Source organism: Hemibagrus wyckioides, linkage group LG04 (genome assembly GCF_019097595.1).
Source record: "Hemibagrus wyckioides isolate EC202008001 linkage group LG04, SWU_Hwy_1.0, whole genome shotgun sequence".
In the NCBI taxonomy this organism is placed as follows: Eukaryota; Metazoa; Chordata; class Actinopteri; order Siluriformes; family Bagridae; genus Hemibagrus; species Hemibagrus wyckioides.
In genome coordinates this window covers 27,460,209-27,485,087 of record NC_080713.1, presented here as the reverse complement: position 1 = coordinate 27,485,087, position 24,879 = coordinate 27,460,209, and the positions used below count along the sequence as shown (strand labels likewise).

The window sequence follows — 24,879 nt, the reverse complement described above, 5'->3', positions numbered from 1 at the left end:
TGTCAGCTGAAAAGCCATTGCATCATCTGCTGAAGGTGCTGCGATCAACACAGAGCCAAAAAGGCACTTGAATAATTCAATAATGAAGTTACCCTTGAATAATTCAATTCAATTCAACTGAATAAACTAAATTGGGTGTTATAGGTGGTCTTAGGCCTATGCCTCTCAGCAACCATGACCTGATTATACTCACTGGCTAAGTCCATTCTTGAAAGCCAGCAGGTCCCTGTCAATGTATCCAATAATTCCTTGATGCAGAAAACACATACGGTCTTATTCAGTTTAATCGAATTGAATTATTCAAGTGTAAATGGATGCCTTTTAGGGCCTGCAGTGCTCCCAGCACCTTCACCAGTTTATGCAATGACTGTTCATTGATCAGCGGTGTCAGACATTATTGCAATGCGTTGATGATATTATGGTATTTTCTCAATTGGTAGCACTGCATGTGACACAGTTGGACATCATTTTGAGTCTACCAGGAGCATGAAGTATGAAAGCTAAGTGTGGGAAGTGTTCATTCTTTCAGAAAGTGGTAGTAATTTGATCACAGTCAATGTCAACAGACCCAAATAAAATCAAGGCAGTTGCCTATTTGTGCTGTCTAGAGTCTATCAGTGACTTACATTTATTCCTGGGTTTGCAAGCTATTGTTGCTGCTTTGTGGAAGGGTTTGTCAAATTGCCTAGTCAGATTGGATAACTTATGATGTTATATGGAATGTTCAGTGACTTCTCAGTGCTCCAAGCATATATAATAATGAATATTAAAATGTTGAAGAGGTAGACGGACATATGAACATGTGTTCGAGGGCCTCCTTAATGTATTTTTATGTATTCATTCATGGCCTGTATTTCTTTTGCAGATAAAAGCTAAATTTGGTTGGGATGGGATGTGACTCCTGCTATTAATTCAGTGGCAGAGTCATTGGACAGTTTGGAGAGAGCCCACTGACCTTGTTTTTTGTTGAATTCCTCACAGAACTCTTGGATCTCTGTGGGAATTTCCACATGGACTTGGGTTTAAAATCGGAGATTTGGATGGGCTAAGCAATGTAAGGGATTGGAGGGGCGTGTTGGGTCTTTCATGATAGCTTACAAAAGCTGTAAAACTATTAAAGTGTCTGCCAGTGACCATACACATGTCTGTGATAAATGCCGTCTAAATGCTAAATATTTGTGTGGGCATAAGAAGGATTGAAAGTGAGCCAAACCACCTAAAATATGAGCATAATAAATGGAGAAATTTAAGTTTCATTAAAGTAGTCAACCAGCTTCTGAGATTCATATCACCCAAGGTATCATACATGGCAGCTCTAAGTATCTGCAAACACCAGTGTTTTTAGAACACAAATAGAAATGGTTAAGTTGCTTTTTTAATTTAGTATCCACTTTATGCATACTTGTTTTAAAAGAATTTTCTCTTTAACTATCATAATTGAATTCAAAAATACTGGCATTGGCATGAAAGAGTTGATAAGGCTGCATTACAATATAATAAGCTTTTTATTGTTTTCTTATCACATATTATTTGATATCAACAGGATTCAACATTAACAGCAGCAATCTAAGGTTTAGCACTAAACTACACATACAAGGAAGCTCGTATACACAGTAATTTTGATTTTTATTTTAAACCTAGCTATGCATAGTAGTGAAATTAAAGGTGATGCTGATTTAGTGTGAGACTGCAAGACAGTCATGAGAATATATTTAATGACAGTTCTTGTTCATATGAACAAGTGTCATATGTCATATGATGAGTATAATTTTAAATGTTTTAGAATGGCTAAGGTAATACCCATTTACTTTGAATGAATAATCAGTTTGAATAAGCTTAATTACTTGTTTCCTTAAGGGAAACTTGCTAATTTAAATAGGGGGTTTTAGCAAGTGGTGTCCATTAACTTTAAGAATAGCTCCTTTCCTATGCTTATAAACAGAACCTGATATTTGTATTGATCTGTGATAACATATTGTAGATCACATCAAATGTTTTTCCTCTCAGATCAATATAATTTTATACTATGTTGTGTAAGTGTTAGCTACCAAATGAAAATCAATGCATATGGTCAATATTGCAATTTGACCTACAATTTCATATTTCACTGATCATATGATTTAAATATGATTATATAATAGGTAGGCTTTTAGCTCACTTCACTGGTGCTTTACTCATCATTTGCTTTTTGGTATTCTTTTCTGGTTTCATTATGATGATATAACACTTTGGAATAAATATACAAAACAGTAACCCAAAGCTTGAGGCCAAAATAGCAAATATCTCCACAGCTACAGTAAATTTTCCAGGAGAGCTGACATAAGCTGGAATAAAAGTGATCCAAACTGCACAGAATATAAGCATGCTGAATGTGATGAATTTGGCATCGTTGAAACTGTCAGGCAACTTCCGAGCCAGAAAAGCTAAAACAAAGCATAGAAAAGCCAAAAATCCAATGTAACCCAGCACAGCCCAAAAACCTATGGTAGAACCCAGATTGCATTCTAGAATAATTTTTTCTTTGTAGCTCTTTAGATTTTTGAAAGGGAAAGGAGGGGATATGGTTAACCAAAGAACACAAATGACAACCTGTATGAGAGTGAAGACAAGTACACTGAGTCTCTGCTGTGGAGGCCCAAACCATTTCATGACATTACTGCCTGGAAGTGTAGCCCTGAAGGCCATTAACACCACTATGGTTTTTCCCAGTACACAGGAGATGCAGAAGACGAAGGTGATCCCAAACACTGTGTGCCGCAGCATACAGGACCACTCAGATGGCTGACCAATAAAAGTAAGTGAACAGAGGAAACACAGAGTCAGAGATAAGAGCAGCAGGAAGCTCAGCTCAGAGTTGTTGGCTTTGACTATTGGGGTATGTTTATGTCTAAAGAATATTATTGATATTACCAGTGTTATAAAAGCACCAATAATAGAAACAGCTGTTAGAAAAATTCCCATAGTTTCTTCAAAGGACAAATATTCAACTTCCTTCTTTACACATTTATCTTTCTGTAAATTTGACCGGTATTCTTGGGAGCATTTTTCACATTCAGTAGAATCTGTCATAGATTTGAAAGAGAAATAAACAATAAACAACACATAAAATGCACAGGGAAAATAATCAGTAGGATTCCTTGATAATTCAAAAGTTTATTAAACCATTCAATGCATGATTTGAAAACTCATATATACATTTCTATGCTTAATGTGTAAATCTATTCTTCTGGATATTACTGTACCTGTCATATTACTGATCTCTCCATCAGCACATGGTATGCAATCAAAGCAACAGATAGGCTTTCCTTTCTGCACAGCCTTCCTTGTACCAGGAGGACAGTTCTTACTGCATACAGATATAGGTACCTATGATTTTAAACAAATATTAATTTGCCTAAACATAATAGATAGTATATTTAAAAAATAAGATATTAAAAGAAGAAATGTCACCTGCTTACCTGCTTGGTATTTTGCGCCCACACTATAGAGGCCAAGTTAATTGCTAATTGATCATAACTAGGTAAAGTAAAGTCATACAGTCCAACAGTGATAAATTCATGTTGATTTTCTTTATTTTTTTGCCAGTTTATTATCTCATATTTTGCGGGAGGGTCACCATTTTTATCAAAATAAACTTCTTCACCTTCTTTGGTTTTGAAATATACATTTCTGAGGTGTTTTAAAAACTGACACACAAACACACACACACACACACACACACACACACACACATATATATATATATATATATATATATATATATATATATATATATATATATATACATATATATATATATATAATATATATATTTATATATATATACATATATATATATGTGTATATATATATATATATAGAGAGAGAGAGAGAGAGAGAGAGAGGGAGAAAGAGAACATGTTACATTCCTGGTTTAATTATAATAATAAACATTGTTTATATACTCACTGTGACAGGACCAGGCTGCTGCTTTGTAAGACATGTTTTATTGCAGCCAAGGAGGTTGTGTAGTGTATGGGCAATAGCATAAACTCCTTTATACACATTACTAAAAATGGGCATCAGTGACATATCAGTGAATGTGTTTTCTACTTCAGACAGCTTCTCTTCTCCTGTGCACATGGGCAAGCCCTTTGAATCATTCTGCAGTGTATATTCACAGTCAAACAAAGCCATCCAGAATTCAGGAAAAATGGCACTGCCTACAGATTTCAGTGGTTTTACATCTAGAATGAAATCCTGAAGACCTGTCACGTTTGCTTTGGGGATAGCTAGCCCTATAGCTCCTTGCAGTATATTGTATTTTTTGTCCAAACTGGCTAGCTCTGGGTCAATCATCCAGCCCTCTGTTCCCACCCACTGATATCCAGTGATATTGTGTTCAAAAAATATTTGCAATAGATCCTCCAAATCCCAGGCATCAAGAAATCCAACAATCACACGAGAAGTTGAGATTTTGATCTGGTCAATGATTCTCAATACTCTTTCTTTTGAGTATGTTTTAAAATATGGAAGTGAGTATTCTAAGCAGATGCCTAACTGTTCTGCATTTTTAGTAAATGCTGCCATTCCACTGTTACCATAATCATCATCTCTTCTTATTGCTCCCACCCAGGTCCAGCCAAAGTGCTTGACCATCTCTGCTAGTGCTCTGCTCTGGTAATAATTACCAGGAACAGTGCGCAGAAATGAGGGATATTTCCTTTTGTCACTGAGACACTCACAGGTGGAATAATGACTGATCTAAAACAGGAATCACATATGTGAGACATTTTTTGCATCTTGTATTAACACAATATTAGCAAAATGATAGACACTCATTTCCTTTGTACTTTTTGTACAGTTATTTGTTGTGACAAGCACTTACACAAATACTTACAATAGGAACACTGAATGGCCCAATACTGTTTGCAATAGCCGTAGACACTGATGAGTATGTTTCACCTATTATAGCTTGGACCTGGGCTGGCTTTGTACAGGGTTCATCTGAAATTGATTTCTCATTTCCATTAACAAGTGCCATAGCCATTTTAATCCCCTGTGGAGCAAAACTACATGTATCATAGATCTTGTATCCCAGAGAGACACCTGGCAGTAAAGAAGAACTGTTGTTTATTTCCTCTACTGCAAAGATCAATGACTGGGAAAACTGGAGTGTTCTCATATCAAGGCTGGTCAGGAAAGTAAGGGATACAATGTAAAGATTAGACTTATAAGGAGTTATATAAATTACTTTTCAATTTTATTTTATTTTAGGGTTTTTGTAATTTTTTTTCTATTCTGCTTACCTTGTGCACTTCACTGGAGGTGGCTTGACCACATAGGATAAGTCAGTGGTCTCCCAACTATTATGAAATGGGAAAGTCCCTCCAACAATGATGTCACCATCCTTCCATATCTGTGGGTTTGCAGGCTCTCCTTGTAGGCTACAAGCAGTCCCATTTGCTCTGGAAAAATTAATAAATGCCATTACCACATGCAATAGAGTAAAGACAGACTCCATAAACCTGTTCAGATTAAGAATAGTGATGAACAACAGTAAAATATGCCTGGTCTGATGTTTTGGCTGGTTGATCAAGATTTCTGGTATATATACAGATGTAAAGAAGATTCTCTGTGGAAAAATTACGCTTGTGGGCTGCTCAAAAAAGGAGGTGTGACTTCTGAGCAGCTTTCGTCTAAAAACATTAGGCCTCTGTGGCAGGTGTAACCTGTTTTGGCAATGGACAATGGTGGCTGGGCATTTTCTTAAGGGTGGTGTTTAGTTTCTATTCATGTTCACATGCTTCGCTGATAGTTTTAGCAAAAAAGAAGAATGGTGGTCTGTGCATGTGCATAGTTTACTGTCAGCTGAAAAGCCATTGCATCATCTGCTGAAGGTGCTGTGAGAACCACAGAGCCAAAAAGGCACTTGAATAGTTCAATAATGAATTTACCCAGACATTATTGCAATGCGTTGATGATATTATGGTATTTTCTCAATTGGTAGCACTGCATTTGACACAGTTGCAGATCATTTTGAGTCTACCAGCAGCATGAAGTATGAAAGCTAAATTTGGGAAGTGTTCATTCTTTCAGAAAGTGGTAGTAATTTCATCACAGTCAATGTCAACAGACCCAAATAAAATCAAGGCAGTTGCCTATTTATGCTGTGTAGAGTCTATCAGTGAGTTACATTTATTCCTGTGTTTGCAAGCTACACTGTACAAAAAAATCTCGTAAAAAAAACGGTCAAATCACTGGTAGCAGTGGCTGCCAAACAAAAACCGTAAAATTAAAGTAATATACGTTAATTCAAATAAAGTGCAAAAACAATCATTTCACATACATTTTTCTTAAATATTTTACAGAAAAACACTGTAATTTTACAGATGTTTCCTTCATTATTATATGACATCAAATTGACGCCAAAAAATTATGTCAAAAACCAAGTTCTCAAAGCAAATCAAATTGACGTCAACATATTGAGGTCTTATTTTGAACACCAAAATAATGACACAAAAGTAATTAAAGTAAGAAATATTTTATTTATCAGGCCCTTTTGGACACTTTCTTAGTCCGAACAGATCCATTTTCTATACCAGCTTTATTCCTAACTAGGGTCACAGGGGTCTGCTAGAGCCTTTCCCACCCTGCCAGTCCATCACAGGGTCACACATATAGACAGACAACCACACACTTACTTCTATGTGAGTATTCCAATTTAGAATTACCAGCCAACCTAATGTACATGTCAAACCCAGGACCTTCTTGCTGTGAGGCAACAGTGCTAACCACTAAGCCACCGTGCTGCCCATGAGACCAAACCTTAAAAAACAAAATTAAAATGACCCCAAAATTAACATTACTCTTTTGACATTACAAAACCAGCTTCAGATGCCAAATGTCTTATAAGAAAAAGTGCTAAACAGCTGAATTATTGATGTCAATGTGATATCAATATGACATCAATTTCACATCTAAAACATGACATTGTTTTGATGTCAACTGAACGTCAAACATTTTGGACTACATATATTTTAAAAAAACGTTAAGTTTGAAAACTTTAAAAAAAACATCCGTTGGTGTAATGACAAAAGTTAACTAAATTTCTTTTTAGAATTACAGAGTGTGAATGTAGAAATACACATACAACACATACACATACAAATGAGTTTTAATGTAAAATGAAGGTGGGAAATGTTAAAATGTTATTATGGGCATAACCATTTAATATAATAAGCTACCTGTTTAATTACAATTTATTATTGTAATTTTATGTAAATTGCTATCTAATTTAAGAAAACAGAAAAAATTCAGTTAAAATAAAACAGTATTTTTTTTGTAAGAAAAATGAGAATTACTGTAATTTTTCATTAATGGTATAATCCTTAAAATTGCAGTCAATTTGTTAATTTAAAGATAATATTGTTCATTTTACTGGTTTTTAAATATAATTTTAAATAACGGGAAACTATTGTAAAAAAAATAGAGTTATTTTCTGTAAAATTAGGATTTTTTTTTTTACAGTGTATTGTTGCTGCTTTGTGGAGGGGTTTGTCAAATTGCCTAGTCAGATTGGATAACTTATGATGTTATATGGAATGTTCAGTGACTTCTCAGTGTTCCAAGCATAATATGCTAAAGCTAAAATGTTGAAGAGGTAAATGGACATATGAACATCTGTTCGAGGGCCTCCTTAATGTATTTTTATGTATTCATTCATGGCCTGTATTTCTTTTGCAGATAAAAGCTAAATTTGGTTGGTATGGGATGTGACTCCTGCTATTAATTCAGTGGCAGAGTCATTGGACAGTTTGGAGAGAGCCCACTGAACTTGTTTTTTGTTGAATTCCTCACAGAACTCTTGGATCTCTGTGGGAATTTCCACATGGACTTGGGTTTAAAATCGGAGGTTTGAATCGGCTAAGCAATGTAAGGGATTGGAGGGGCGTGTTGGGTCTTTCATGATGGTTTACGAAAGCTGTAAAACTATTTAAGTGTCTGCCAGTGACCATACACATGCCTGTGATAAATGCCGTCTAAATGCTAAATATTTGTGCTGGCATAAGAAGGCTTGAAAGTGAGTCAAACAACCAAAATATAAGCATAATAAATGGAGAAATTTAAGTTTCATTAAAGTAGTCAACCAGCTTCTGAGATTCATATCACCCAAGGTATCATACATGGCAGCTCTAAGTATCTGCAAACACCAGTGTTTTTAGAAGAGAAATAGAAATGGTTAAGTTGCTTTTTTAATTTAGTGTCCACTTTTTAGGACTGTCTGTCTGTTTGTCTGTTTATATGTTTGTTGTTTTCTTATGTTGTTTCTCATGTAAAGCTGCTTTGAGACAATGCTCTCTGTTAAAAGCGCTATACAAATAAAATTGAATTGAATTGAATTGAATTGAATTCATGCATATTTGTTTTAAAAGAATTTTCTCTTTAACTATCATAATTGAATTCCAAAATACTGGCATTGGCATGAAAGAGTTAATAAGGCTGCATTACATTATAATAAGCTTTTTATTGTTTTCTTATCACATATTATTTGATATCAACAGGATTCAACATTAACAGCAGCAATCTAAGGTTTAGCACTAAACTACACATACAAGGAAGCTCGTATACACAATATTTTTGATTTTCATTTTAAACCTAGCTATGCATAGTAGTGAAATTAAAGGTGATGCTGATTTAGTGTGAGACTGCAAGACAGTCATGAGAATATATTTAATGACAGTTCTTGTTCATATGAACAAGTGTCATATGTCATATGATGAGTATAATTTTAAATGTTTTAGAATGGCTAAGGTAATACCCATTTACTTTGAATGAATAATCAGTTTGAATGAGCTTAATTACTTGTTTCCTTAAGAGCTACTTGCTAATTTAAATAGGGGGTTTTAGCAAGTGGTGTCCATTAACTTTAAGAATAGCTCCTTTCCCATGCTTATAAACAGAACCTGATATTTGAATTGAGCTCTGATAACATATTGTAGATCACATCAAATGTTTTTCCTCTCAGATCAATATAATTTTATACTATGTTGTGTAAGTGTTAGCTACCAAATGAAAATCAATGCATATGGTCAATATTGCCATTTGACCTACGATATCATATTTCGCTGATCATATGATTTAAATATGATTATATAATAGGTAGGCTTTTAGCTCACTTCACTGGTGCTTTACTCATCATTTGCTTTTTGGTATTCTTTTCTGGTTTCATTATGATGATATAACACTTTGGAAGAAATATACAAAACAGTAACCCAAAGCTTGAGGCCAAAATAGCAAATATCTCCACAGCTACAGTAAATTTTCCAGGAGAGCTGACATAAGCTGGAATAAAAGTGATCCAAACTGCACAGAATATAAGCATGCTGAATGTGATGAATATGGCTTCGTTGAAATTGTCAGGCAACTTCCGGGCCAGAAAAGCTAAAACAAAGCATAGAAAAGCCAAAAATCCAATATACCCCAGCACAGCCCAAAAACCTATGGTAGAACCCAGATTGCATTCTAGAATAATTTTTTCTTTGTAGCTCTTTAGATTTTTGAAAGGGAAAGGAGGGGATATGGTTAACCAAAGAAGACAAATGACAACCTGTATGAGAGTGAAGACAAGTACACTGAGTCTCTGCTGTAGAGGCCCAAACCATTTCATGACATTACTGCCTGGAAGTGTAGCCCTGAAGGCCATTAACACCACTATGGTTTTTCCCAGTACACAGGAGATGCAGAGGACGAAGGTGATCCCAAACGCTGTGTGCCGCAGCATACAGGACCACTCAGAGGGCTGACCAATAAAAGTAAGTGAACAGAGGAAACACAGAGTCAGAGATAAGAGCAGCAGGAAGCTCAGCTCAGAGTTGTTGGCTTTGACTATTGGGGTATGTTTATGTCTAAAGAATATTACTGATATTACCAGTGTTATAAAAGCACCAATAATAGAAACAGCTGTTAGAAAAATTCCCATAGTTTCTTCAAAGGACAAATATTCAACTTCCTTCTTTACACATTTATCTTTCTGTAAATTTGACCAGTATTCTTGGGAGCATTTTTCACATTCAGTAGAATCTGTCATAGATTTGAAAGAGAAATAAACAATAAACAACACATAAAATGCACAGGGAAAATAATCAGTAGGATTCCTTGATAATTCAAAAGTTTATTAAACCTTTCAATGCATGATTTGAAAACTCATATATACATTTCTATGCTTAATGTGTAAATCTATTCTTCTGGATATTACTGTACCTGTCATATTACTGATCTCTCCATCAGCACATGGTATGCAATCAAAGCAACAGATAGCCTTTCCTTTCTGCACAGCCTTCCTTGTACCAGGAGGACAGCTCTCACTGCATACAGATATAGGTACCTATGATTTTAAACAAATATTAATTTGCATAAAAATAATAGATAGTATATTTAAACAATAAGATGTTAAAAGAAGAAATGTCACCTGCTTACCTGCTTGGTATTTTGTGCCCACACTATAGAGGCCAAGTTAATTGCTAATTGATCATAACTAGGTAAAGTAGAGTCATACAGTCCAACAGAGATAAATTCATGTTGATTTTCTTTATTTTTTTGCCAGTTTATTATCTCATATTTTGCGGGAGGGTCACCATTTTTATCAAAATAAACTTCTTCACCTTCTTTGGTTTTGAAATATACATTTCTGAGGTGTTTTAAAAACTGACACACACACACACACACACACACACACACATACACACACATATATATATATATATATATATATATAAAGAGAGAGAGAGAGAGCGAGAGAGAGAGAGAGAGAGAAAGAAAGAGAGAGAGAACACGTTACATTCCCGGTTTAATTATAATAATAAACTTTCTTTATATACTCACTGTGACAGGACCAGGCTGTTGCTTTGTAAGACATGTTTTATTGCAGCCAAGGAGGTTGTGTAGTGTATGGGCAATAGCATAAACTCCTTTATACACATTACTAAAAATGGGCATCAGTGACATATCAGTGAATGTGTTTTCTACTTCAGACAGCTTCTCTTCTCCTGTGCACATGGGCAAGCCCTTTGAATCATTCTGCAGTGTATATTCACAGTCAAACAAAGCCATCCAGAATTCAGGAAAAATGGCACTGCCTACAGATTTCAGTGGTTTTACATCTAGAATGAAATCCTGAAGACCTGTCACGTTTGCTTTGGGGATAGCTAGCCCTATAGCTCCTTGCAGTATATTGTATTTTTTGTCCAAACTGGCTAGCTCTGGGTCAATCATCCAGGCCTCTGTTCCCACCCACTGATATCCAGTGATATTGTGTTCAAAAAATACTTGCAGTAGGGCCTCCAAATCCCAGGTATCAAGAAATCCAACAATCACACGAGAAGTTGAGATTTTGATCTGGTCAATGATTCTCAATACTCTTTCTTTTGAGTATGTTTTAAAATATGGAAGTGAGTATTCTAAGCAGATGCCTAACTGTTCTGCATTTTCAGTAAATGTTGCCATTCCATTGTTACCATAATCATCATCTCTTCTTATTGCTCCCACCCAGGTCCAGCCAAAGTGCTTGACCATCTCTGCTAGTGCTCTGCTCTGGTAATAATTACCAGGAACAGTGCGCAGAAATGAGGGATATTTCCTTTTGTCACTGAGACACTCACAGGTGGAATAATGACTGATCTAAAACAGGAATCACATATGTGAGACATTTTTTGCATCTTGTATTAACACAAAATTAGCAAAATGATAGACACTCATTTCCTTTGTACTTTTTGTACAATTATTTGTAGTGATATGCACTTACACAAATACTTACAATAGGAACACTGAATGGCCCAATACTGTTTGCAATAGCCGTAGACACTGATGAGTATGTTTCACCTATTATAGCTTGGACCTGGGCTGGCTTTGTACAGGGTTCATCTGAAATTGAGTTCTCATTTCCATTAACAAGTGCCATAGCCATTTTAATCCCCTGTGCAGGAAACCTACATGTATCATAGATCTTGTATCCCAGAGAGACCCCTGGCAGTAAAGAAGAACTGTTGTTTATTTCCTCTACTGCAAAGATCAGTGACTGGGAAAACTGGAGTGTTCTCATATCAAGGCTGGTCAGGAAAGTAAGGGATACAATGTAAAGATTAGACTCATAAGGAGTTATATAAATTACTTTTCAATTTTATTTTATTTTAGGGATTTGTAATTTTTTTTCTATTCTGCTTACCTTGTGCACTTCACTGGAGGTGGCTTGACCACATAGGATAAGTCAGTGGTCTCCCAACTATTATGAAATGGGAAAGTCCCTCCAACAATGATATCACCATCCTTCCATATCTGTGGGTTTGCAGGTTCTCCTTGTAGGCTACAAGCAGTCCCATTTGCTCTGGAAAAATTAATAAATGCCATTACCACATGCAATAGAGTAAAGACAGACTCCATAAACCTGTTCAGATTAAGAATAGTGATGAACAACTGTAAAATATGCCTGGTATAATGTTTTGGCTGGTTGATCAAGATTTCTGGTATATATACAGATGTAAAGAAAATTCTCCATGGAAAAATTACGCTTGTGGGCTGCTCAAAAAAGGAGGTGTGACTTCTGATCAGCTTTTGTCCAAAAACATTAGGCCTCTGTGGTGGGTGTAACTTGTTTTGGCAATGGACAATGGTGGCTGGGCATTTTCTAAGGGGTGGTGTTAAGTTTCTATTCAAGTTCACATGCTTTGCTGATAGTTTTGGTTAAAAAGAAGAATTGTGGTCTGTGCATGTGCATAGTTTACTGTCAGCTGAACGGCCATTGCATCATCTGCTGAAGTTGCTGCGAGCACCACAGAGCCAAAAAGGCACTTGAATAATTCAATAATGAATTTACCCTTGAATAATTCAATTCAGTTCAACTGAATAACCTTAACTGGTTGTTATAGGTGGTCTTAGGCCTATGCTTCTCAGCAACCATGACCTGATTATACTCAATGGCAAAATCCATTCTTGAAAGCCAGCAGGTCCCTGTCAATGTATCCAATAATTCCTTGATGCAGAAAACACATACAGTCTTATTCAGTTTAATTGAATTGAATTATTCAAGTGTAAATCGATGGCTTTTAGGCTCTGCAGTGCTCCCAGCACCTTCAGCAGTTTATGCAATGACTGTTCATTGATCAGCGGTGTCAGACATTATTGCAATGCGTTGATGATATTATGGTATTTTCTCAATTGGTAGCACTGCATGTGACACAGTTGGACATCATTTTGAGTCTACCAGGAGCATGAAGTATGAAAGCTAAGTGTGGGAAGTGTTCATTCTTTCAGAAAGTGGTAGTAATTTCATCACAGGCAGTGTAAACAGACCCAAATAAAATCAAGGCAGTTGCCTATTTGTGCTGTCTAGAGTCTATCAGTGACTTACATTTATTCCTGGGTTTGCAAGCTATTGTTGCTGCTTTGTGGAGGGGTTTGTCAAATTGCCTAGTCAGATTGGATAACTTATGATGTTATTTGGAATGTTCAGTGACTTCTCAGTGCTCCAAGCATATATAATAATGAATATTAAAATGTTGAAGAGGTAGACGGACATATGAACATGTGTTCGAGGGCCTCCTTAATGTATTTTTATGTATTCATTCATGGTCTGTATTTCTTTTGCAGATAAAAGCTAAATTTGGTTGGGATGGGATGTGACTCCTGCTATTAATTCAGTGGCAGAGTCATTGGACAGTTTGGAGAGAGCCCACTGACCTTGTTTTTTGTTGAATTCCTCACAGAACTCTTGGATCTCTGTGGGAATTTCCACATGGACTTGGGTTTAAAATCGGAGATTTGGATGGGCTAAGCAATGTAAGGGATTGGAGGGGCGTGTTGGGTCTTTCATGATAGCTTACAAAAGCTGTAAAACTATTGAAGTGTCTGCCAGTGACCATACACATGTCTTTGATAAATGCCGTCTAAATGCTAAATATTTGTGCTGGCATAAGAAGGATTGAAAGTGAGCCAAACCACCTAAAATATGAGCATAATAAATGGAGAAATTTAAGTTTCATTAAAGTAGTCAACCAGCTTCTGAGATTCATATCACCCAAGGTATCATACATGGCAGCTCTAAGTATCTGCAAACACCAGTGTTTTTAGAACACAAATAGAAATGGTTAAGTTGCTTTTTTAATTTAGTATCCACTTTATGCATACTTGTTTTAAAAGAATTTTCTCTTTAACTATCATAATTGAATTCTAAAATACTGGCATTGGCATGAAAGAGTTGATAAGGCTGCATTACAATATAATAAGCTTTTTATTGTTTTCTTATCACATATTATTTGATATCAACAGGATTCAACATTAACAGCAACAATCTAAGGTTTAGCACTAAACTACACATACAAGGAAGCTCGTATACACAATATTTTTGATTTTTATTTTAAACCTAGCTATGCATAGTAGTGAAATTAAAGGTGATGCTGATTTAGTGTGAGGCTGCAAGACAGTCATGAGAATATATTTAATGACAGTTCTTGTTCTTGTAGGTCATATGATGAGCATAATTTTAAATTTTTTAGGATGGCTAACGTAATACCCATTAACTTTGAATGAATAATCAGTTTGAATGAGCTTAATTACTTGTTTCCTTAAGGGAAACTTGTTAATTTAAATAGGGAGTTTTAGCAAGTGGTGTCGATTAACTTTAAGAATAGCTCCTTTCCCATGCTTATAAACAGAACCTGATATTTGTATTGATCTGTGATAACATATTGTAGATCACATCAAAAGTTTTTCCTCTCAGATCAATAGAATTTTATACTATGTTGTGTAAGTGTTAGCTACCAAATGAAAATCAATGCATATGGTCAATATTGCAATTTGACCTACAATTTCATATTTCACTGATCATATGATTTAAATATGATTATATAATAGCTAGGCTTTTAGCTCACTTCACTGGTGCTTTACTCATCATTTGCTTTTTGGTATTCTTTTCTGGTTTCATTATGATGATATAACACTTTGGAAGAAATATACAAAACAGTAACCCAAAGCTTGAGGCCAAAATAGCAAATATCTCCACAGCTACAGTAAATTTTCCAGGAGAGCTGACATAAGCTGGAATAAAAGTGATCCAAACTGCACAGAATATAAGCATGCTGAATGTGATGAATTTGGCATCGTTAAAACTGTCAGGCAACTTCCGAGCCAGAAAAGCTAAAACAAAGCATAGAAAAGCCAAAAATCCAATATACCCCAGCACAGCCCAGAAACCTATGGTAGAACCCAGATTGCATTCTAGAATAATTTTTTCTTTATAGCTCTTTAGATTTTTGAAAGGAAAAGGAGGGGATATGGTTAACCAAAGAACACAAATGACAACCTGTATGAGAGTGAAGACAAGTACACTGAGTCTCTGCTGTAGAGGCCCAAACCATTTCATGACATTACTGCCTGGAAGTGTAGCCCTGAAGGCCATTAACACCACTATGGTTTTTCCCAGTACACAGGAGATGCAGAAGACGAAGGTGATCCCAAACACTGTGTGCCGCAGCATACAAGACCACTCAGATGGCTGACCAATAAAAGTAAGTGAACAGAGGAAACACAGAGTCAGAGATAAGAGCAGCAGGAAGCTCAGCTCAGAGTTGTTGGCTTTGACTATTGGGGTATGTTTATGTCTAAAGAATATTACTGATATTACCAGTGTTATAAAAGCACCAATAATAGAAACAGCTGTTAGAAAAATTCCCATAGTTTCTTCAAAGGACAAATATTCAACTTCCTTCTTTACACATTTATCTTTCTGTGAATTTGACCGGTATTCTTGGGAGCATTGTTCACATTCAGTAGAATCTGTCATAAATTTGAAAGAGAAATAAACAATAAACAACACATAAAATGCACAGGGAAAATAATCAGTAGGATTCCTTGATAATTCAAAATCTTATTAAACCATTCAATGCATGATTTGAAAACTCATATATACATTTCTATTCATAATGTGTAATTCTAATATTTTTCTTCTTCTGGATATTACTTTACCTGTCATATTACTGATCTCTCCATCAGCACATGGTATGCAATCAAAGCAACAGATAGGCTTTCCTTTCTGCACAGCCTTCCTTGTACCAGGAGGACAGTTCTTACTGCATACAGATATAGGTACCTATGATTTAAAAAAATATTAATTTGCCTAAACATAATAGATAGTATATTTAAAAAATACAATGTTAAAAGAAGAAATGTCACCTGCTTACCTGCTTGCTATTTTGTGCCCACACTATAGAGGCCAAGTTAATTGCTAATTGATCATAACTAGGTAAAGTAAAGTCATACAGTCCAACAGTGATAAATTCATGTTGATTTTCTTTATTTTTTTGCCAGTTTATTATCTCATATTTTGCAGGAGGGTCACCATTTTTATCAAAATAAACTTCTTCGCCTTCTTTCGTTTTGAAATATACATTTCTGAGGTGTTTTAAAAACTGACACACACACACACACACACACACATATATATATATATATATATATATATATATGTATATATATGTATATATATATATATATATATATATATATATATATATATATATATAGAGAGAGAGAGAGAGAGAGAGAGAGAGAGAGAGAGAGAGAGAGAGAAAGAGAACATGTTACATTCCTGGTTTAATTATAATAATAAACATTGTTTATATACTCACTGTGACAGGACCAGGCTGCTGCTTTGTAAGACATGTTTTATTGCAGCCAAGGAGGTTGTGTAGTGTATGGGCAATAGCATAAACTCCTTTATACACATTACTAAAAATGGGCATCAGTGACATATCAGTGAATGTGTTTTCTACTTCAGACAGCTTCTCTTCTCCTGTGCACATGGGCAAGCCCTTTGAATCATTCTGCATTGTATATTCACAGTCAAACAAAGCCATCCAGAATTCAGGAAAAATGGCACTGCCTACAGATTTCAGTGGTTTTACATCTAGAATGAAATCCTGAAGACCTGTCACGTTTGCTTTGGGGATAGCTAGCCCTATAGCTCCTTGCAGTATATTGTATTTTTTGTCCAAACTGGCTAGCTCTGGGTCAATCATCCAGCCCTCTGTTCCCACCCACTGATATCCAGTGATATTGTGTTCAAAAAATATTTGCAATAGATCCTCCAAATCCCAGGCATCAAGAAATCCAACAATCACACGAGAAGTTGAGATTTTGATCTGGTCAATGATTCTCAATACTCTTTCTTTTGAGTATGTTTTAAAATATGGAAGTGAGTATTCTAAGCAGATGCCTAACTGTTCTGCATTTTTAGTAAATGCTGCCATTCCACTGTTACCATAATCATCATCTCTTCTTATTGCTCCCACCCAGGTCCAGCCAAAGTGCTTGACCATCTCTGCTAGTGCTCTGCTCTGGTAATAATTACCAGGAACAGTGCGCAGAAATGAGGGATATTTCCTTTTGTCACTGAGACACTCACAGGTAGAATAATGACTGATCTAAAACAGGAATCACATATGTGAGACATTTTTTGTTCATCTTGTATTAACATAAAATTAGTCAAAATGATAGACACTCATTTCTTTTGTACTTTTTGTACAGTTATTTGTTGTGATAAGCACTTACACAAATACTTACAATTGGAACACTGAATGGCCCAATACTGTTTGCAATAGCCGTAGACACTGATGAGTATGTTTCACCTATTATAGCTTGGACCTGGGCTGGCTTTGTACAGGGTTCATTTGAAATTGATTTCTCATTTCCATTAACAAGTGCCATGGCCATTTTAATCCCCTGTGGAGCAAAACTACATGTATCATAGATCTTGTATCCCAGAGAGACACCTGGCAGTAAAGAAGAACTGTTGTTTATTTCCTCTACTGCAAAGATCAATGACTGGGAAAACTGGAGTGTTCTCATATCAAGGCTGGTCAGGAAAGTAAGGGATACAATGTAAAGATTAGACTTATAAGGAGTTATATAAATTACTTTTCAATTTTATTTTATTTTAGGGTTTTTGTAAAAAAGTTTTCTATTCTGCTTACCTTGTGCACTTCACTGGAGGTGGCTTGACCACATAGGATAAGTCAGTGGTCTCCCAACTATTATGAAATGGGAATGTCCCTCCAACAATGATATCACCATCCTTCCATATCTGTGGATTTGCAGGCTCTCCTTGTAGGCTACAAGCAGTCCCATTTGCTCTGGAAAAATTAATAATGGCCATTACCACATGCAATAGAGTAAAGACAGACTCCATAAACCTGTTCAGATAAAGAATAGTGATAAACAACAGTAAAATATGCCTGGTCTGATATTTTGGCTGGTTGAACAAGATTTCTGGTATATATACAGATGTAAAGAAAATTCTCTGTGGAAAAATTACGCTTGTGGGCTGCTCAAAAAAGGAGGTGTGACTTCTGAGCAGCTTTTGTCCAAAAACATTAGGCCTCTGTGGCGGGTGTAACTTGTTTTGCCAGTGGACAGTGGTGGCTGGGCATTTTCTAAAGGGTGGTGTTAAGTTTCTATTCAACTTCACATGCTTTGTTGACAGTATTAGCTAAAAAGACGAATAGTGGTCTGTGCATGTGCATAGTTTACTGTCAGCTGAAAAGCCATTGCATCATCTGCTGAAGGTGCTGCGAGCACCACAGAGCCAAAAAGGCACTTGAATAATTCAATAATGAATTTACCATTGAATAATTCAATTCAATTCAACTGAATAACCTAAATTGGGTGTTATAGGTGGTCTTAGGCCTATGCTTCTCAGCAACCACGACCTGATTATACTCACTGGCTAAGTCCATTCTTGAAAGCCAGCAGGTCCCTGTCAATGTATCCAATAATTCCTTGATGCAGAAAACACATACGGTCTTATTCAGTTTAATCGATTTGAATTATTCAAGTGTATGTTGATGCCTTTTAGGGCCTGCAGTGCTCCCAGCACCTTCAGCAGTTGATGCAATGACTGTTCATTGATCAGCGGTGTCAGACATTGTTGCAATGCGTTGATGATATTATGGTATTTTCTCAATTGGTAGCACTGCATTTGATGCAGTTGGAGATCATTTTGAGTCTACCAGGAGCATGAAGTATGAAAGCTAAGTTTGGGAAGTGTTCATTCTTTCAGAAAATGGTAGTTATTTCATCACAGGCAGTGTAAACAGACCCAAATAAAATCAAGGCAGTTGCCTGTTTGTGCTGTCTAGAGTCTATCAGTGACTTACATTTATTCCTGGGTTTGCAAGCTATTGTTGCTGCTTTTGGAAGGGTTTGTCAAATTGCCTAGTCAGATTGGATAACTTATGATGTTATATGGAATGTTCAGTGACTTCTCAGTGCTCCAAGCATATATAATAATGAATACTAAAATGTTGAAGAGGTAGACGGACATATGAACATCTGTTCGAGGGCCTCCTTAATGTATTTTTATGTATTCATTCATGGCCTGTATTTCTTTTGCAGATAAAAGCTAAATTTGGTTGGTATGGGATGTGACTCCTGCTATTAATTCAGTGGCAGAGTCATTGGACAGTTTGGAGAGAGCCCACTGACCTTGTTTTTTGTTGAATTCCTCACAGAACTCTTGGATCTCTGTGGGAATTTCCACATGGACTTGGGTTTAAAATCGGAGGTTTGGATGGGCTAAGCAATGTAAGGGATTGGAGGGGCGTGTTGGGTCTTTCATGATGGTTTACAAAAGCTGTAAAACTATTTGTGTCTGCCAGTGACCATACACATGCCTGTGATAAATGCCGTCTAAATGCTATATATTTGTGCTGGCATAAGAAGGATTGAAAGTGAGCCAAACCACCTAAAATATGAGCATAATAAATGGAGAAATTTAAGTTTCATTAAAGTAGTCAACCAGCTTCTGAGATTCATATCACCCAAGGTATCATACATGGCAGCTCTAAGTATCTGCAAACACCAGCATTTTTAGAAGACAAATAGAAATGGTTAAGTTGCTTTTTTAATTTAGTGTCCACTTTTTAGGACTGTCTGTCTGTTTGTCTGTTTATATGTTTGTTGTTTTCTTATGTTGTTTCTCATGTAAAGCTGCTTTGAGACAATGCTCTCTGTTAAAAGCGCTATACAAATAAAATTGAATTGAATTGAATTGAATTCATGCATATTTGTTTTAAAAGAATTTTCTCTTTAACTATCATAATTGAATTCCAAAATACTGGCATTGGCATGAAAGAGTTAATAAGGCTGCATTACATTATAATAAGCTTTTTATTGTTTTCTTATCACATATTATTTGATATCAACAGGATTCAACATTAACAGCAGCAATCTAAGGTTTAGCACTAAACTACACATACAAGGAAGCTCGTATACACAATATTTTTGATTTTCATTTTAAACCTAGCTATGCATAGTAGTGAAATTAAAGGTGATGCTGATTTAGTGTGAGACTGCAAGACAGTCATGAGAATATATTTAATGACAGTTCTTGTTCATATGAACAAGTGTCATATGTCATATGATGAGTATAATTTTAAATGTTTTAGAATGGCTAAGGTAATACCCATTTACTTTGAATGAATAATCAGTTTGAATGAGCTTAATTACTTGTTTCCTTAAGAGCTACTTGCTAATTTAAATAGGGGGTTTTAGCAAGTGGTGTCCATTAACTTTAAGAATAGCTCCTTTCCCATGCTTATAAACAGAACCTGATATTTGAATTGAGCTCTGATAACATATTGTAGATCACATCAAATGTTTTTCCTCTCAGATCAATAGAATTTTATACTATGTTGTGTAAGTGTTAGCTACCAAATGAAAATCAATGCATATGGTCAATATTGCCATTTGACCTACGATATCATATTTCGCTGATCATATGATTTAAATATGATTATATAATAGGTAGGCTTTTAGCTCACTTCACTGGTGCTTTACTCATCATTTGCTTTTTGGTATTCTTTTCTGGTTTCATTATGATGATATAACACTTTGGAAGAAATATACAAAACAGTAACCCAAAGCTTGAGGCCAAAATAGCAAATATCTCCACAGCTACAGTAAATTTTCCAGGAGAGCTGACATAAGCTGGAATAAAAGTGATCCAAACTGCACAGAATATAAGCATGCTGAATGTGATGAATTTGGCTTCGTTGAAATTGTCAGGCAGCTTCCGAGCCAGAAAAGCTAAAACAAAGCATAGAAAAGCCAAAAATCCAATATACCCCAGCACAGCCCAGAAACCTATGGTAGAACCCAGATTACATTCTAGAATAATTTTTTCTTTGTAGCTCTTTAGATTTTTGAAAGGGAAAGGAGGGGATATGGTTAACCAAAGAACACAAATGACAACCTGTATGAGAGTGAAGACAAGTACACTGAGTCTCTGCTGTGGAGGCCCAAACCATTTCATGACATTACTGCCTGGAAGTGTAGCCCTGAAGGCCATTAACACCACTATGGTTTTTCCCAGTACACAGGAGATGCAGAGGACGAAGGTGATCCCAAACGCTGTGTGCCGCAGCATACAGGACCACTCAGATGGCTGACCAATAAAAGTAAGTGAACAGAGGAAACACAGAGTCAGAGATAAGAGCAGCAGGAAGCTCAGCTCAGAGTTGTTGGCTTTGACTATTGGGGTATGTTTATGTCTAAAGAATATTACTGATATTACCAGTGTTATAAAAGCACCAATAATAGAAACAGCTGTTAGAAAAATTCCCATAGTTTCTTCAAAGGACAAATATTCAACTTCCTTCTTTACACATTTATCTTTCTGTGAATTTGACCAGTATTCTTGGGAGCATTGTTCACATTCAGTAGAATCTGTCACAGATTTGAAAGAGAAATAAACAATAAACAACACATAAAATGCACAGGGAAAATTATCAGTAGGATTCCTTGATAATTCAAAAGCTTATTAAACCTTTCAATGCATGATCTGAAGACTGGTATATATACATTTCTATGCTTAATGTGTAATTCTAAATATTTTCTTGTTGTTTTTTTCTGGATATTACTGTACCTGTCATATTACTGATCTCTCCATCAGCACATGGTATGCAATCAAAGCAACAGATAGGCTTTCCTTTCTGCACAGCCTTCCTTGTACCAGGAGGACAGCTCTCACTGCATACAGATATAGGTACCTATGATTTTAAACAAATATTAATTTGCCTAAACATAATAGATAGTATCTTAAATAAAGATCCTTAATATAGTAATATGCGTAAAGATAAAGAAATTATTTTCTTCCCTTTACTTACCTGCTTGCTATTTTGTGCCCACACTATAGAGGCCATGTTAATTGCTAATTGATCTTGATTAGGTAAAGTAGAGTCATACAATCCAACAGTGATAAATTCATGTTGTTTTTTTTTATTTCTTTGCCAGTTTATTATCTCATATTTTGCGGGAGGGTCACCATTTTTATCAAAATAAACTTCTTCCCCTTCTTTGGTTTTGAAATATATATTTCTGAGGTGTTTTAAAAACTTTCACAACACACACACACATGTGCACGTGCAGACACACAAACACATATATATGTTAGAAGAGAGAGAGACAGAGAGAGAGAGAGAGAGATTTTAAATCATGTAACATTACATTTCTGGTTCAACTGTAATAAACATTGTTTATATACTCACTGTGACAGGACCAGGCTGTTGCTTTGTAAGACATGTTTTATTGCAGCCAAGGAGGTTGTGTAGTGTATGGGCAATAGCATAAACTCCTTTATACACATTACTAAAAATGGGCATCGGTGACATATCAGTGAATGTGTTTTCTACTTCAGACAGCTTCTCTTCTCCTGTGCACATGGGCAAGCCCTTTGAATCATTCTGCAGTGTATATTCACAGTCAAACAAAGCCATCCAGAATTCAGGAAAAATGGCACTGCCTACAGATTTCAGTGGTTTTACATCTAGAATGAAATCCCGCAGACCTGTCACCTTTGCTTGGGGGATAGTTAACCCTATAGCTCCTTGCAGTATATTGTATTTGTCCAAACTGGCTAGCTCTGGGTAGAAGATCCAGGCTTCTGTTCCCACCCACTGATATCCAGTGATATTGTGTTCAAAAAATACTTGCAATAGATCCTCCAAATCCCAGGTATCAAGAAATCCAACAATCACACGAGAAGTTGAGATTTTGATCTGGTCAATGATTCTCAATACTCTTTCTTTTGAGTATGTTCTAAAATATGGAAGTGAGTATTCTAAGCAGATGCCTAACTGTTCTGCAATTTCAGTAAATGCTGCCATTCCGTTGTTACCATAATCATCATCTCTTCTTATTGCTCCCACCCAGGTCCAGCCAAAGTGCTTGACCATCTCTGCTAGTGCTCTGCTCTGGTAAGAATCACTAGGAACAGTGCGCAGAAATGAGGGATATTTCCTTTTGTCACTGAGACACTCACAGGTGGAATAATGACTGATCTAAAACAGGAATCACATATGTGAGACATGTTTGTGCATCATGTATTAACACAAAATTAGTCAAAATGATAGACACTCATTTCTTTTGTACTTTTTGTACAATTATTTGCAGTAATAACAACTTACACAAATACTGTACTTACAATAGGAACACTGAATGGCCCAATACTGTTTGCAATAGCCATAGACACTGATGAGTATGTTTCACCTATTATAGCTTGGACCTGGGCTGGCTTTGTACAGGGTTCATTTAAAATTGAGTTCTCATTTCCATTTACAAGTGCCATGGCCATTTTAATCCCCTGTGGAGCAAAACTACATGTATCATAGATCTTGTATCCCAGAGAGACACCTGGCAGTAAAGAAGAACTGTTGTTTATTTCCTCTACTGCAAAGATCAATGACTGGGAAAACTGGAGTGCTCTCATATCAAGGCTGGTCAGGAAAGTAAGGGATACATTGTAAAGATTAGACTTATAAGGAGTTATATAAATTACTTTTCAATTTTATTTTATTTTAGGATTTTTGTAATTTTTTTTCTATTCTGCTTACCTTGTGCACTTCACTGGAGGTGGCTTGACTTCATAGGATAAGTCAGTTGTCTCCCAACTACTATAAAATGGAAAAGTGCCTCCAACAATGATATCACCATCCTTCCATATCTTTGCGTTTGCAGGTTCTCCTTGTAGGATACAAGCAGTCCCATTTGCTTTGGTAAAATTAATAATGGCCATTACCACATGCAAAAGAGTAAAGACAGACTCCATAAACATATTCAGATTAAGAATAGTGATGAACAACTGTAAAATATGCCTGGTCTGATGTTTTGGCTGGTTGAACAAGATTTCTGCTATATATACAGATGTAAAGAAAATTCTCTATGGAAAAATTACACTTGTGGGCTGCTCAAAAAAGGGGGTGTGACTTCTGATCAGCTTTTGTCTAAAAACATTAGGCCTCTGTGGCGGGTGTAACTTATTTTGGCATTAAACAATAGTGGCTGGGAATTTTTAAGGGGTGGTGTTATGTTTCTATTCAAGTTCACATGCTTTGCTGATAGTTTTGGTTAAAAAGAAGAATGGTGGTCTGTGCATGTGCATAGTTTACTGTCAGCTGAAAAGCCATTGCATCATCTGCTGAAGGTGCTGCGAGCACCACAGAGCCAAAAAGGCACTTGAATAATTCAATAATGAATTTACCCTTGAATTATTCAATTCAATTCAACTGAATGACCTAAATTGGGTGTTATACAGGTAGGTGGTCTTAGGCCTATGCTTCTCAGCAACCATGACCTGATTATATTCGCTGGCTAAGTCCATTCTTGAAAGTCAGCAGGTCCCTGTCAATGAATCCAGTGACTCCTTGATGAAAAAAAAAAAAAAAAACCATTTACAGTCTTATCCAGTTGAATTGATTTTAATTATTTAAGTTTAAATGGATATCTTTTGGGCTGTGTGGTGCTCCCAGCACATTCAGCAGTTGATACATTGGCTGTTCATTGATCATCAGTGTC

At 36.0% G+C, this 24,879-nt stretch overlaps 5 protein-coding genes across 5 annotated transcripts; all 5 read right to left on the bottom strand.

The window, feature by feature from the left end:
- Positions 1 to 1,884: 1,884 nt before the first annotated feature.
- On the bottom strand, positions 1,885 to 3,667 carry LOC131351545 (vomeronasal type-2 receptor 26-like). The gene is made up of 3 exons (XM_058386964.1): positions 3,644 to 3,667; positions 3,243 to 3,366; positions 1,885 to 3,032 (listed from the first exon to the last, which is right to left on the bottom strand). The coding sequence occupies exons 1-3, from the start codon at positions 3,665 to 3,667 to the stop codon at positions 2,155 to 2,157; spliced, it is 1,026 nt and encodes a 341-aa protein (XP_058242947.1). The 3' UTR covers positions 1,885 to 2,154.
- Positions 3,668 to 3,913: 246 nt separating this feature from the next.
- LOC131352186 (extracellular calcium-sensing receptor-like) lies at positions 3,914 to 5,412 on the bottom strand. Its single transcript, XM_058388128.1, has 3 exons — positions 5,289 to 5,412; positions 4,880 to 5,171; positions 3,914 to 4,743 (listed from the first exon to the last, which is right to left on the bottom strand). Exons 2-3 carry the CDS (start codon positions 5,162 to 5,164, stop codon positions 3,937 to 3,939), a joined length of 1,092 nt encoding a protein of 363 aa, XP_058244111.1. The 5' UTR covers positions 5,165 to 5,171; positions 5,289 to 5,412; the 3' UTR covers positions 3,914 to 3,936.
- A 3,230-nt stretch (positions 5,413 to 8,642) lies between these two features.
- On the bottom strand, positions 8,643 to 12,417 carry LOC131352156 (extracellular calcium-sensing receptor-like). The gene is made up of 6 exons (XM_058388087.1): positions 12,203 to 12,417; positions 11,795 to 12,086; positions 10,864 to 11,658; positions 10,459 to 10,686; positions 10,243 to 10,366; positions 8,643 to 10,062 (listed from the first exon to the last, which is right to left on the bottom strand). The coding sequence occupies exons 1-6, from the start codon at positions 12,415 to 12,417 to the stop codon at positions 9,155 to 9,157; spliced, it is 2,562 nt and encodes an 853-aa protein (XP_058244070.1). The 3' UTR covers positions 8,643 to 9,154.
- A 1,948-nt stretch (positions 12,418 to 14,365) lies between these two features.
- On the bottom strand, positions 14,366 to 18,441 carry LOC131352145 (extracellular calcium-sensing receptor-like). The gene is made up of 6 exons (XM_058388069.1): positions 18,003 to 18,441; positions 17,593 to 17,884; positions 16,659 to 17,453; positions 16,212 to 16,439; positions 15,997 to 16,120; positions 14,366 to 15,807 (listed from the first exon to the last, which is right to left on the bottom strand). Exons 1-6 carry the CDS (start codon positions 18,215 to 18,217, stop codon positions 14,900 to 14,902), a joined length of 2,562 nt encoding a protein of 853 aa, XP_058244052.1. The 5' UTR covers positions 18,218 to 18,441; the 3' UTR covers positions 14,366 to 14,899.
- Positions 18,442 to 20,838: 2,397 nt separating this feature from the next.
- On the bottom strand, positions 20,839 to 24,133 carry LOC131352176 (extracellular calcium-sensing receptor-like). The gene is made up of 6 exons (XM_058388115.1): positions 23,919 to 24,133; positions 23,510 to 23,801; positions 22,575 to 23,366; positions 22,194 to 22,421; positions 21,953 to 22,076; positions 20,839 to 21,753 (listed from the first exon to the last, which is right to left on the bottom strand). Exons 1-6 carry the CDS (start codon positions 24,131 to 24,133, stop codon positions 20,846 to 20,848), a joined length of 2,559 nt encoding a protein of 852 aa, XP_058244098.1. The 3' UTR covers positions 20,839 to 20,845.
- Positions 24,134 to 24,879: the final 746 nt, after the last annotated feature.